This window comes from Cololabis saira, chromosome 1 (assembly GCF_033807715.1).
Source record: "Cololabis saira isolate AMF1-May2022 chromosome 1, fColSai1.1, whole genome shotgun sequence".
Classification (NCBI taxonomy): domain Eukaryota; kingdom Metazoa; phylum Chordata; class Actinopteri; order Beloniformes; family Belonidae; genus Cololabis; species Cololabis saira.
The window spans coordinates 50047138-50060716 of record NC_084587.1 but is presented as its reverse complement, the minus strand read 5'-3'; the positions used below and the strand labels follow the sequence as shown (position 1 = coordinate 50060716).

At 40.7% G+C, this 13579-nt stretch overlaps 1 protein-coding gene across 1 annotated transcript in view; it reads right to left on the bottom strand.

The window, feature by feature from the left end:
* The window catches only part of vegfc (vascular endothelial growth factor c), a 127824-nt gene that overhangs the window by 46668 nt on the left and 67577 nt on the right, over window positions 1–13579 (bottom strand). Inside the window, exon 3 of the mRNA XM_061733135.1 lies at window positions 11853–12043. Within this exon, the coding sequence (XP_061589119.1) occupies window positions 11853–12043 (191 nt within the window). The remainder of the gene's footprint in view (window positions 1–11852; window positions 12044–13579) is intronic.

Here is a 13579-nt window from a genome sequence, read left to right as displayed (position 1 = left end):
ACTGTATAACTAGACGAGCCCTCTGTGACGTCACCGCCGGGTTTTATGAAGTGTGGTGTTTAACCTATTTTTCCCCCCTCATTCAGGAAGGCAAGTGGAACACATCCACCTCACGTCAGAGCTGTGGGCTCCTTTAGCTGATTCTGACTTGCTGGTAAACACTTGCAGTGAAATTGTTCTGCGTTAGTAGCAAAATCTGAAATGACCACTGAGTTTAGTTGACGCAGTGCAAGCACACTGCAAAAACTCAAAATCTTACCAGGAATATTTGTCTTATTTCTAGTTAAAATTTTTAGTTTTAGTTTTTTTTTTGTCAAAAAATCTCACTACACTTAAAACAAGATTCATTACCAGAAAAATAACTTGTTTCTTGACAATTTTCACCTGTTTCAAGTAAATTTTCACTTGAAATAAGTAGAGAAATCTGCCAATGGAACAAGATTTATCTTCTTATTACAAGCAAAAAAATCTTGTCCCACTGGCAGATTTTTCTACTTATTTTAAGTGAAAATCTACTTGAAACAGGTGAAAATTGTTGTTTTTTCCAGTGATGAGTCTTGTTTTAAGTGTAATGAGATTTTTTTACTAAAATGAGACATTTTAACTAGAAATAAGACAAATATTCTTGTTAAGATTTTGAGTTTTTGCAGTGCATAAGCTGCCTTCTCTAGGCTAAGTTAAGCTTGGGTGCCTTACAACGCCCCCCCCGGCCCCCCCCTCAAAAAAGGAGATCCTATTATATTATATTATATTATATTTTTTGTTCGGCAAGGGCTACCTAAATAAAAGAAATGTAATCTCATTTTAGATTGTTTTATTCTCCTTGGTGCACACCCTGCTAATATGAACTTGTGGGTTATTTGTAGCAGACATGCAGAAGCAGTTAATTGTTGTTATTTTGGCTGTTGATGACCTGTAGCTTATTAGCATTCACTGTCTATGGAAAAGGATTGCATGGTCAGGATGCGATAATACAAAATGACTTAATTTGTCTTTTAAAAACTGAACAATATTGTTTTATCAGTTAAAGGCAATTTCCAGGTGAGCAAAAGGAAGCCGAAGCGGAGAGTGGGAGGACTCAGGGCTCTGCATGCTGAGCCGGTCTTTCTGTGGTTTCACAAGACTTTCCTCCGCTCTACTAGTTTTCCTAATTGCTTTTTTTTGGCAGCAGATTCAGACTAGTGGGCAAAATGTGGATATTTACATTGGCTTTACAATACATTGTCCAAATTATAGGCGACTAGATAGCCAATTTCACAGATCAGCTGAATTCTAATGACTTTTTTTGAATGTGATTGAAAACTGTTTTGTTTTTTTTCCTCCAAATGGACGTATGGGAAGGTGAAGGGTCAAGTGGGGCTATTTCTTTTACGAGCATTCTATTTCGTCATTGTGAAATGTTCAATGAGATGATTGCCTTGGCATTGCCTTCAACCAGCTGGCAGGCCCTGAGAGAGCAAACACTCACACAGTAATAGACGTGTGTTAAACTCTATCATTTACTATTCCAGGGACTTTAAGTATCTTTAAGCATTTCTGTCTGACTGCTGCTTTTCGTACAGAAGGGTCTAGCTCAACACCGTTGCTGTCATGAGCTTTCATTCTTTAAAACCAGAGGTGTCAAGTAACGAAGTACAAATACTTTGTTACCTTACTTAAGTAGAAATGTTTGGTTATCTATACTTCACTGGAGTAATTATTTTTCAGACGACTTTTTACTTTTACTGCTTACATTTTCACGCAATTATCTGTACTTTTTACTCCTTACATTTTAAAAACAGCCTTGTTACTCTATTTCATTTCGGCCTTTAAAAAAAAACAACTAAAAACTATTGCTCCATCCGGATAGAGTGAATTTGGTTGTGGTTGTTTCAGATGTTCTTGTCCAGTTTTGTTCTTACATCCGTTCCCTCAGATTCCTGCAACTAAACTTGGATGTACATTCCAATAAAGGTTAGGATAAATGATAACATGCCTCTGAAGTTTGACTTTTTGCACCATTACAATACTTATAGGCAACTAGTCATCATATCTCCTGCTCTCTGAAACACATGTTAATGCTCAATAGTACACGTATATGGTTCTTTAATATATTTGCATTATACTAAGATGTATTCATTTACAATGGCTTTTGTCCTTAATGGCTTTTTTCCCCCTTACATTACTTTTACTTTTATACTTTAAGTAGTTTTGAAACCAGTACGTTTATACTTTTTGAGTAAAAAACTTGAGTTGATACTTCAACTTGTACAGGAGTATTTTTAAACTCTAGTATCTATACTTCTACCTGAGTAATGAATGTGAATACTGAAGACACCTCTGTTTAAAACTGAGGTTTATTTCTTCTGCTACTCTGCTATATTGTGTCCAGGGTGCTCTGGTCTTGTCATTGTTGGCAGTGGTACTTTAATATATTTAAATACCTCACATATGTTACATTAGAAATGTGTTGTGTTTCATTTTATTTGTCATTTATAAAAGAACAAGAACAGTCTGTTCTCCTGCTTGTCTTAAGGCCCTGAGTATCATATAGAATATTCAGACTTTCTGCTTTTAAAGGATGTGTAACTGCCCTTACTGTAATATAAAATACAGCAGCAGACTTGTGTGTTACAGGGTTTCACCATATAACATTAACTGAAACAAATGGTTTTCCACCTCTAACTAGTATTTATTGTTTCTGAACCAATTCCCTCATAGGCGGGCTCAGCAGGAGCCAGGCCCGTTTCTTGATATGAATGAAGGAAATGAAATTGTTTAGCACTTCGACGCTGTCTTAAAAGCCTCACCCAGCCGCACACAATACCACAATCAGAGGAAGTCCAAGAGAGATTACGGAGAATATGGTGGATATACAGCACAGTCAAACTTTTGGACACACATTAAAGATTTTTTAACTTTTGTATGACTACTGAATTTGAAACATTAAGTAATACATAGAATTGTATAATATATGTAAACCTTGGTATTGAAAATGTTATATTACTCACAGCAATCATTGTTTGCACCCATGCACTGATTTTTCAGTCTCAAATTCTCAGTTCTGAAGGATGTTCTACATCCTGTATTTAGTGTCAACTGCAGTTAATTTAGTGTCAACTGCCTTGAGGACAATGTTAATTCAGCTACCAAGCAAAGATGAGACATTTGTGACCATTGTTTGCTAAAGTTGGTCATGCACTTAAGTGACAAAGTCCATACTTTTAATGGTTCTGAACAAAATAAATATGTCTAGCTTCAAATATCCTCACATCAGCCAGTCATTGTTTTGACACAAAGTTATCACAAAAGTCCCGTTGCTCTGATAACACGTGCATGTATACGTATGCATCCACCATCCAAGAACTCCCATTCTATCCTAGCCTAGATATCTAGATGTATCACTACCAAATTCATATTTGCGTTGCAGGTACAGTATGTCTAACTACCATCCATTGGAGCTCATTAACTATGCCCAAAAGTCTTGGGGAGCCAATCAAGTTAGTGTATTCTTGTAGCGAGACTTAACATGATCATGACAGGTTTGCAACATAATCTGGATGTTAACAGTGATGATGACTGCATCTGAGGGTTAGTGGCTGTTTGAATTAGCTTTGAATGAATGAATGAATGAATGAATGAATGAATGAATGAATGAATGAATGAATGAATGAATGAATGAATGAATGATCGGGCGTTTTCCAACAGGCTACGGCAAAAGTTTAATTTCCTCCTCTAGACAACCTACTCTCCCATTGCCTCCTTTCCATCACTCTGAATATCTCACCTTCAGTGCGTTTACATGGGAAGTTAAATTCCTCTTTAATTCAGAATTAAAATTAAATCCCATTTAAAATGAGTAAAAATGACCATGTAAACACCTAATTCCGAATGAAAATGGCCATTCCGAATTAAACTTAATTCCGAAGTAAGTGGCTGGTTTATTCTGATTTTAAATCCAAATAGAATAATTCCCACGATCATGTAAACACTCATTCCTCTTTAAATTAATTCCGTTTTTTCTTTCTGCTCGTTCCCTCGTCCGTCTGTCTCCATCTTATATTCCACGCTGGGCTGGTTTTCCAAACAAAGTTTCAAGATGGCAGCACGCAGTAAACGCTGGTCAAGAGCAGAGACCATTTATTTAATAAATAGAAATAATTAAAAGAACAGATGGAAACAGGAAACATCAAAATTGTGAGCTTTTCAAAGTCGTATTTTAAATTCGATTTTAAAGTCGATTTTAAATCCAAATAGAATAATTCCACGATCATATATACACTCATTCCGCTTTAAATTAATTCTTTCTGCTCGTTCCCTCGCCCGTCTGTCTCCATGACTGCTCTTGACCAGCGTTTACTGCGTGCTGCCATCTTGAAAACAAGCCCAGCGCGCAGAGACGTTTTATTTCATAAACAGCTTGGAGGACCTGGAAATAATGAAAAGTTAGTTTTTCTTCCGATAGTTTAACTTCCGGTCCCCCCCCTATCCAATCAGAACCTTCCCAACCCCCAGACCTGGAGAGGAATTGGAGAAAGACCATCAAACATGTTTTCCATGTAAACCTCAATTCAGAATTACTATTTTCATGTAAACTCGAACGAAAATAGTTTAATTCTGAATTATTTAATTCCGAATAAAAAAATTCCGAATTAAAAAAGAAGAAAATTATAATGATCTGACTTCTGCTAATAATACATTATTTTTTTTCTCTAGAATCATTTCTGAGGTTGAAAGAAATTGACGTTGGGATATTTTTTTTTTATTCAGTAACTGCATGATATGAAATTACTAAGTAATCTTGTTTAAATAATAATCTCTGTATTGAACAGGATGAGTAAGTGTCATTTATAATTTAAATGATTTAGTTGACTTAATATAGCTTATGATGTTGTCATTATACTAAAGTTCCAATGGGTGTGTAACCATGTTGCAGTCATTAAGCAATCATAGAATCTGCAGCACATCTGCTTTCACTTGGCATTGTTTTTGTCTGCAACAAGTTCTGTGAAAAATCATTTTGTCTTTAGAAGCTGCACATCGCATTACCCCAGCTACCATTGGCGCTTTTGCATTAGTATCAGTTTAGCTCGGTTCTACCCGTTTTGCGCTTTCGCATTAGGTCTGAGACGAGTAGAGCCGCTCCAAGCCGGTACCTTTTTCTGTAACCATTTCAGTGAGGTTCTGAAAGCGGTCTGAGCAGGGACTATTTCTGACGTCACCACCTCCTCGCCACCGATTGGTCGGGGGGCGGGGACGTCACCACCCTCCACGCCTCTGATTGGTCGGGGGGCGGGGCCGGCAGACGTTTGAATCAGGAAGCGGGAGTCAGCCGATCCATGGAGTCAGCGCGAGGGGACTCGCGGCGATTTTATTATAAAGCGCAAAACGTCTGTTTGGTGATCCAACTCTGAGGTGCAGATGTTCATAAACCTGGTGGCTGTCGAGAAAAAATTAAAAAAGCGATGTAGACGGGCTGTTTTACTCTCAGCCGCTCCCGGCTCCAGCTGATTTCTCATCAGCGCCGACATGAATAAAGCGGTTGCGCAATCGAGTACGTCACAGCAGCTTCACCCAAACCTGCCCGCTTCTCCCCTGGCAGTGCGAAAACACATGTGTGGAACCGTGTAAAGCCGCGCCGATACTGATACTAGTGGAAAAGTGCCACATGATGCACTCTTTGGGAGCATGTATGATACTTTCCAGACATGTCTCCTTTTAAGAGCTAACACTAAAAATTGGATTCAGTGTTTAATGTTTAACGTTGGCTCAGTTTAGGCAGGAATATTTATCAGTATTATTTTTTTCAGCATCATGGATGCCAAAGCATTAGCATGCCATACATTCCCAATCACAAACAGCTACTGCAACATTCCTCATGTACTGTGGCCATTGTTGACTTCCTGTGCTGATTAAATCTGCTTTAACTGTTCACAGAACAAAAGAGTCATTTACTCACACTGCTACTGCCAGTTCATTTAATTAATAGTAGAGCCTTGAATTGAACAGCTCAGCTGAGCAAAGCCAATAAGCATCACGCACTGCATGAGTCAGTACATTAACAACGTCTTTTCCCAAATTAACTATTGAGCTGAGAGAATTTACCTCGCTTCAAGGCACAGCTGAGAGGGAACTAAGTGTGTGCAAATGCATTGACAATATGTTGGAACAAATGGAGTCAGTTCAAAAGCATTATTTAAAAGGTGCAAATAAGCAGTCTTTCAAGGTTACAAGCCCATTCAACCCAGCTCTCCACGATTGAGGCAGCACTTTTCAGGTGACACAGGGCTGCTCCATTTTAATTTAAACAGGCCTCCTCAAATTTGCATATATTTTTCGGTTCTAGCATCTACAATGACATCGTAGAGGGTGCAATGTTGGGTTTTATACCAAGGTCTGTGTGAATACTCCATTCTGCTGTCCATTAAAAGTGTTAATGGACACCTAGAAAACAAGTTCGGTCAAATTGCCTGGTAACTTTAATATCATTGCGCTGGATCAACTGCCAGGTGGTAACCACGGCAACGGAGATTCAGAGAAGAAGAGCCGGCTACCGCAGGACGGAGACATGAGTGATTTCGTAATTTCTTTAAATTTATTTGTTGAATTTAACAATTTTGATGACTGGGTAATGGAAATGTAGCATTTAATTTGAAGTAGATTCTACTCTGGCATAGCCAACCGTCTTGTTTCGTTCATTTATTTGAATGAATAATTGATAATATTTGTAGCTTAATGAAATGTTTATTTTTTTGAATGGTTGATCATATATGTAGCTTAATAAAACGATTTAGGAAACTATCTGTGGACTTGATTCTTCAAAACAAATCTATTTCCTGTTTGTTACTGTAGCATAGCCGAGCGGAGCTGAGTGGACTAGAATATCCCCCGTTACTAAGTCGTATCTCAGGTCCGTCCTAGTTACTGCAGAATCAACACTGTGTCCATTAAGGACCTTATGGGACGGTAGTGATTGTTCCAGGTATTAGTCAGACCCTCAGGTGTTACCAAGGAAACTGAGTTATGGCTTGTTAAAAACTTTGTAACTTTACCAGGTTACAACGGCTGCAGACGAGAGATTAAATAGTCTCAGCCGCTCAGCTGTGGCTGGTTATAAAACTAATGATTTACACTGAAAACACATTAAAGCATGAATAACTGATTTAATATTCATGTTTTTTGGTAAGTGACCTGGGAACCTTGGGAACCTCAGGATTTCATCTCTGCTTTTTGCAGATGATGTTGTCCTGTTGGCTTCATCGGACCGGGACCTCCAGCATGTGCTGGGGCGGTTTGAGGCCGAGTGCGACGCGGCAGGGATGAGAATCAGCACCTCCAAGACCGAGGCCATGGTTCTCCACCGGGAAAGGGTGGCTTGCCTTCTCCGGGTGGGTGGAGAAGTCCTGTCTCAGGTGGAGGAGTTCAAGTATCTATGGGTCTTGTTCACGAGTGAGGGAACGATGGAGCGTGAGATTGACAGGCGGATCGGTGCAGCGTCCGCAGTTATGCGGTCGATGTACCGGACCGTCGTGGTGAAGAGGGAGCTGAGTCGAAAGGCGAAGCTCTCGATTTACCGGTCAATCTACGCACCTACCCTCACCTATGGTCATGAACTTTGGGTAGTGACCGAAAGGACAAGATCGCGGATACAAGCGGCCGAGATTAGTTTCCTCCGCAGGGTGGCTGGACGCTCCCTTAGAGATAGGGTGAGGAGTTCGGTCACCCGGGAGGAGCTCGGAGTCGAGCCGCTGCTCCTTCACCATGAGAGGAGTCAGCTGAGGTGGCTTGGGCATCTGTATCGGATCCTCCTGGACGCCTAGGGAGGTGTTCCAGGCATGTCCCACCTCCCTAGGGAGGAGTTCCAGGCATGTCCCACCTCCCTAGGGAGGAGTTCCAGGCATGTCCCTCCTCCCTAGGGAGGTGTTCCAGGCATGTCCCTCCTCCCTAGGGAGGTGTTCCAGGCATGTCCCTCCTCCCTAGGAAGGTGTTCCAGGCATGTCCCTCCTCCCTAGGGAGGTGTTCCAGGCATGTCCCTCCTCCCTAGGGACGTGTTCCAGGCATGTCCCACCGGGAGGAGACCCCGGGGAAGACCCAGGACACGCTGGAGAGACTATGTTTCTCGGCTGGCCTGGGAATGCCTCGGACTCCTCTCGGAGGAGCTGGAGGAAGTGTCTGGGGTGAGGGAAGTCTGGGCATCTCTGCTGAGGCTGCTGCCCCCGCGACCCGGGAACGGATAAAGCGGGAGAAGATGAGTGAGTGAGGGTAAGTGACCTTGGTATAAGCGGGATAATGCATATATGCAACATATTCTCCAGGTTCTATACAAGCAAGAAACACCTCTAGGATTTTAACCAATCAAGACACATTAAGCCACATATTTTTGCTTTAAGAAGAACCTATCCTTGATTTTATCAGTTATTAGCATTCAGAAATAATTAGGGGTTCCTGGAGTTATGCTGCTTTAGAGGCAACAGAGGTTAAAATTAGATGCTTGAGAAAGAACATATGGCTACTTTAAATGTAACTTAAATTATGTATTGTAAAAGGGTTGAATTGAGTTCAAATTGATGGGCCGTTGTTGGGTTTTAGGACTTTATCCTGACCCATAAATATTATGCCTTTAATGTTAATGATATATTTACATGCATCAACATGTGCTCTTGCATCACAAGTGAGCGTTTAGGAAATATTGAAAATGTAGTGTTACCCTGAAGTTAAATTGCTCCTGGGCTGAGCTGCTGCACATATGGTTTGTCATCATAATTTCTGAGATACTTATCTTCACTTATCTACAGCAAAATAGATTTTTTTCAAGAAGGGGCAGAAAGCGACACAAATTACTCCAGCACCTGGTGTATGTAAAGACATTTAAATCTCACAGACTGTATCTACTATACACACTTATATTAGGCTGCTTTCAGACCTGGGGTTAAATTCAGGGGCTAAATCCATACAGTTGTTTCGTTTTTCGTTTGTGGCGTTTGTGTCCACAAGGCAACCGTCTGTAGCGGTTCAAAGCTGTTAACAAATGCCATGAACCAACTGTTCTCTCATTGGTCAGAAATGAACGCGGAAGGAGTTTCCTCTTCCGTACCCCGGGAAAAACAACAACTATGGAGCATCGTAAACGAGTGTGGCTAGTTTGTTTCTGTGTGTTTCTGTGGTTAATGTACCAGTGTTCTGTAACTGAAAATAATCAGTTCTACCGGGAATCCAGACTGCGCAGGGAAAATGATATCCTATTGCAGAGGTTTTCAACTGGTTTTTCCCAGGAACCACCATTATAACCAAGAAACAACTCGGGGACCAACTGCTTTTGGGGATGTTTGTTTTATTTTGCACCTTGCTTTTAAATAAGAGTATGGGCCTATATTGGCTCTTTATTTGCACCTTTTGCTATAAAAAAACTACAAAAAACCGTGAAATGTGAAATATGAAATGAAAATGAAAAATGAACAAGAAGATGAACATGAAGCCAAGAGGGCTTATAATATTACAAAGTTCACTCTCACTCATTTGACATAATTTGGATATGTAAATTATTCACAAAAATGAATAATGAATGGAAAATAAATTGAGTCTAAAGAATAAATATATATTTTTTAAATTATAGTTTTCCATTTACAATTTCACGGACCACCTGCAATACCGCCACGGACCACCAGAGGGCCGCGGACCACTGGTTGACAATCCCTGTCCTATTGTATTTACTCAGTAGAAGACGTGCCGCGGTAAGGAATCGCCGACGAAGATGGGCTCTGATACATGCACAATCTGCACATCACAACACAACGTTACTCACACGACACTACCGATGGCGCATGAGGTAAGCTTCATTAGATTATTATCTTGTTAGCTGCATGTCTGTGTATTATCATTGTGTTTTTAGGCGACGTCGGTTAAACCACAGTTATGAGTGAGTTGTGTGGGTTGCTGTGTGGATTCTGTTCTCACTGCAAACGAACCGCTCCAGGTCTGGATTGGAATCGAGCCGAGAACCTAACCCTAACCTCTCCTAGGTTATCAGCTCGCTTGTTTTGTCCCACATCCGAGCGCGATTGCTGTGTTCACATGTACCAAACCAACCGATCTTTAGGGGGAAACGCTCCCTGTTTGGGAACAACTGCTCCAAACGGGACAGAGGTGAAAGCACCCTTAATTTTAAATACAGCGTGATATGAAATAGCGTTTGTCTCTGCGTTACTAATATGTGACATGTCAAAGTGGGTGAGAAAATATTATTATCCTGGCTCACTCCTGACAGCCGGCCCCTGATCTGTCACCCTGGTGCATCTTCAGTCCTTCAGTCTTGGAAACTCCACTGATTCATACTGATCCAAGCCCTTTTCATGATATAGAACCACACGACTTCTCCACACTCGTGTTTTCTTAATTCATATGTTGCTTATTTTTCTGATCTTCAGTCCTGTGTGTGAGCAGCATGTAGGTGCTCTCACTGGGCCTGTGAGGACTCTCAGGAGTTCTGCTGTTGAGTTTCCCATTAAGGATGAAATGTCCTGGCCAAAATAAACTTTATTCTTGTTTTTGCTACCTCAAGAAAAAGAGCAATTGTCTCTGTTCTTGTGGAATATGTATCAGCCTTTAGAAAGTTTCACGTGCCAAAGTTCAGTAAATCTTGTTTTAACCTCATTTTTTTTTTTGCCTGCAGTTTTTATTTTGTGCGTTGATTAGAAACTGGTTGGGTAAACAGACCAGAGGGAAGTCTCATCTTGTTTTATTCAGTTTGTCAAAAGTTGGCAGATTTTGTATATTTTGTACAAACGCGCACACGCACACACACGCACACAATGACAACTCCTGAGCACTCAAACTAAGTTTGACGGCGTTTAAGCCAAGCGCTGTGGTACTCTAGCAATTGGTCACATATTTTCCAAATATAATAACATTTGAAACTGATCATACAAAATCATCAAACTTGTCCTAAGACAGGGAACGGATATTGTTCAAAGGTCTTGGATAACATGCAAGTGTGTTTTGGATCCATTCTAAAACAGATCCACCCCTCTCTCTGCTAAAAGACAGGATGATGGCGGAGCTGTAGCTCGTTAGCCTCCGTTACTGTCATTGAGTCAGATCCTTCACTAGCGCGTTAATTAGATTAATTAGTTACACTGCTAATTAACGCGTTATGAAAATAACACAATTAATTATGAGTGGCAAAATGCGTGAGTATTTTAAATGTGTCCCATTGAGGGAGCCGTAGTTCACTTGGCAGTAACAGGTCACTTCCCTCCTGCTGCTGGTCAAACTAACAAAGCAGTGACAGACCTGGACGACTCAGGGGAGACTCAGCAAATCTTTGCTAGGACCTTTGAACGGCAAGTTTATGTATAAAAAGAAAGAAGACGGGACTATCAACAAGAACGTGGTGATTTGTACATTTTGTAAAAAAGAATTTTCCTATCAGCGGAGCTGCTCCAGCCTGATTTATCATTTAAACACTAAACATGTCCTGTCCATGTCCATGTTTTCCTGTGTAATGTATGAGACGGCTGAAACGGAAAGCATTTCTGGAAATACAGTAACCCATAACCCCATCCACAAGACGGTCTCGTGTTCTCGTGATTACAACATCGCTGTCATCCCTGAACATGCAAGTGGTGCGACTGGTTAGTTTACACGTTGACACTTTGGTTTTATTTTTAGCGATGACCTCATCTTTCACCGAGATTTGCAAGCACATCAAAATGTCCACCTATCCCTACGTTGACCTCTCGTAAAACACATCTGTACACCCACTATCCAGTGGTAAAAGAATACTGTATAACCCAGTTGTATCAATGAAAAATGTTTTCATCAAAACACTTATTCACAATCCTTAGACATATGAAGAGGAAGAGGAATGTGCTTACAGTTTTGCTGAGGTAACCAGTGGAAATATTCCGGCATTGCTTATCCTCAGAGTGGCAGCATCCTCCACATCTGTAGACGGATACACAGGGTGGCTTATAGAAGACATTGGTGGGAGCCCCAAACTCCCTGCCCACGTCAACACACGCCTCTCTAGGCGTGCACTGAGTCTTCCTCCATTCCGACTCTATACCTGCACACACAGAAAGTCAGCTATTTGCAATGTGTGTTTGTGACTGTGCACATGGACAGCGATACACTGTGACACATGAATATTCATCGTGGAATAAAAATTGAATTTGTGTATCCTAATGTTATCCCCAAAATCAGAACTGGGATTATTTTAACCCACACATGGACAATGAAAGTTAAATTGAACACGCATATACAATATCAGTGAATACCAGCCACGGGCAAATATCACCTGTAAAGGTTGTTTCCTGATGTACGGCTTCCAAATATTGGATATTATTGATCTAATATAGAGAATTTCACAGTCTTTGAATACTTATTACACTCATGTTGGATCTGATCAGTCTTCTTTTAGTTATTGCACCCTTGCTATTATGTCCTATAAGATCTCAGTGCAGCATGTGAAAAGATCAATCACATTATTCTATTACAATAGTTTGTGAGGTGAAAGGAACCATAATAGCCCGGTTCAAGTCATATTCATCAGATAAATGAAGTAAGACATAGTTTTGTGTTAAAGGACTGGATGACTTAGATTAATGATGATAACAATAACAGTAATTATTAGGACCCGAGCACTTACAGTGCGAAGGCCCTATTGTATCTGTAGGAATTTTTTTTTTTTCCTCGCTTTTATTTTATTTCTTCCGACGAAATGAGGGCCTTTTTTCCCCCTAAACGTGCCCCAAAAGTCACCAAATTTTTGCACGCAAGCCAGGCCTGGTGATAAATTTGATATTTCATGGTTTGCATTAATGGGCGTGGCCTAATGGCTCAACAGCGCCCCCTAGAAAACTTTGTGCCTCAAGCCCCACAATACGGTTTGACGTACATGCACGAAAATCGGTACACACCTGTATCATGTCGCAACTTAAAGAAAAGTCTCTTGGCGCCATGGCCGAAACCAAACAGGAAGTCGGCCATTTTGAATTAATGTAATGTAATCTTGGCGCAATTTATGCCGTTCCTTCGGCAGTTAATGCGGCCTGAACCGTAACGTGCACCCAGGTGTGTTATACATCAAAATGTGCATCTCGATCCTGCGACGATGGGCATAGTTTTTCTCAGTCAAAAGCGTTACCGTGGCGACGCTATATGCCAAAAAGCAAGACCCCCCTTTACCTGATTGGTCCATATTTGATAGTTCCTACTTTCTGCCATAACTTTTGAATGGATTGATATAGAGAGTCGTGGGTGGTGTCATCTGCTAAATGTCCAGGCCTGAGAATCTACATGCAAGTCATACAAGCTTCCACTGCAGCCTGAAGGTACACAAGGGTGCGAGGGCCCGTTCATCGCTGCTTGCAGCTTTAATTAGGGCCCGAGCACTGACAGTGCGAAGGCCCTATTGTATCTGTAGGAATTTTTATTATTATTTTGCCCACTCAGTATACCTTTACATACAAGTTATTTTCTTACAGGAAATAGATAAAGTTTTAAGTAGGGCTGTCAGTTTAGCGTGTTAATTAGATTAAATAATTACACTGCTAATTAACGCGTTATGACTCAGCCTTATTTTATTTCTGAATTTTATTTA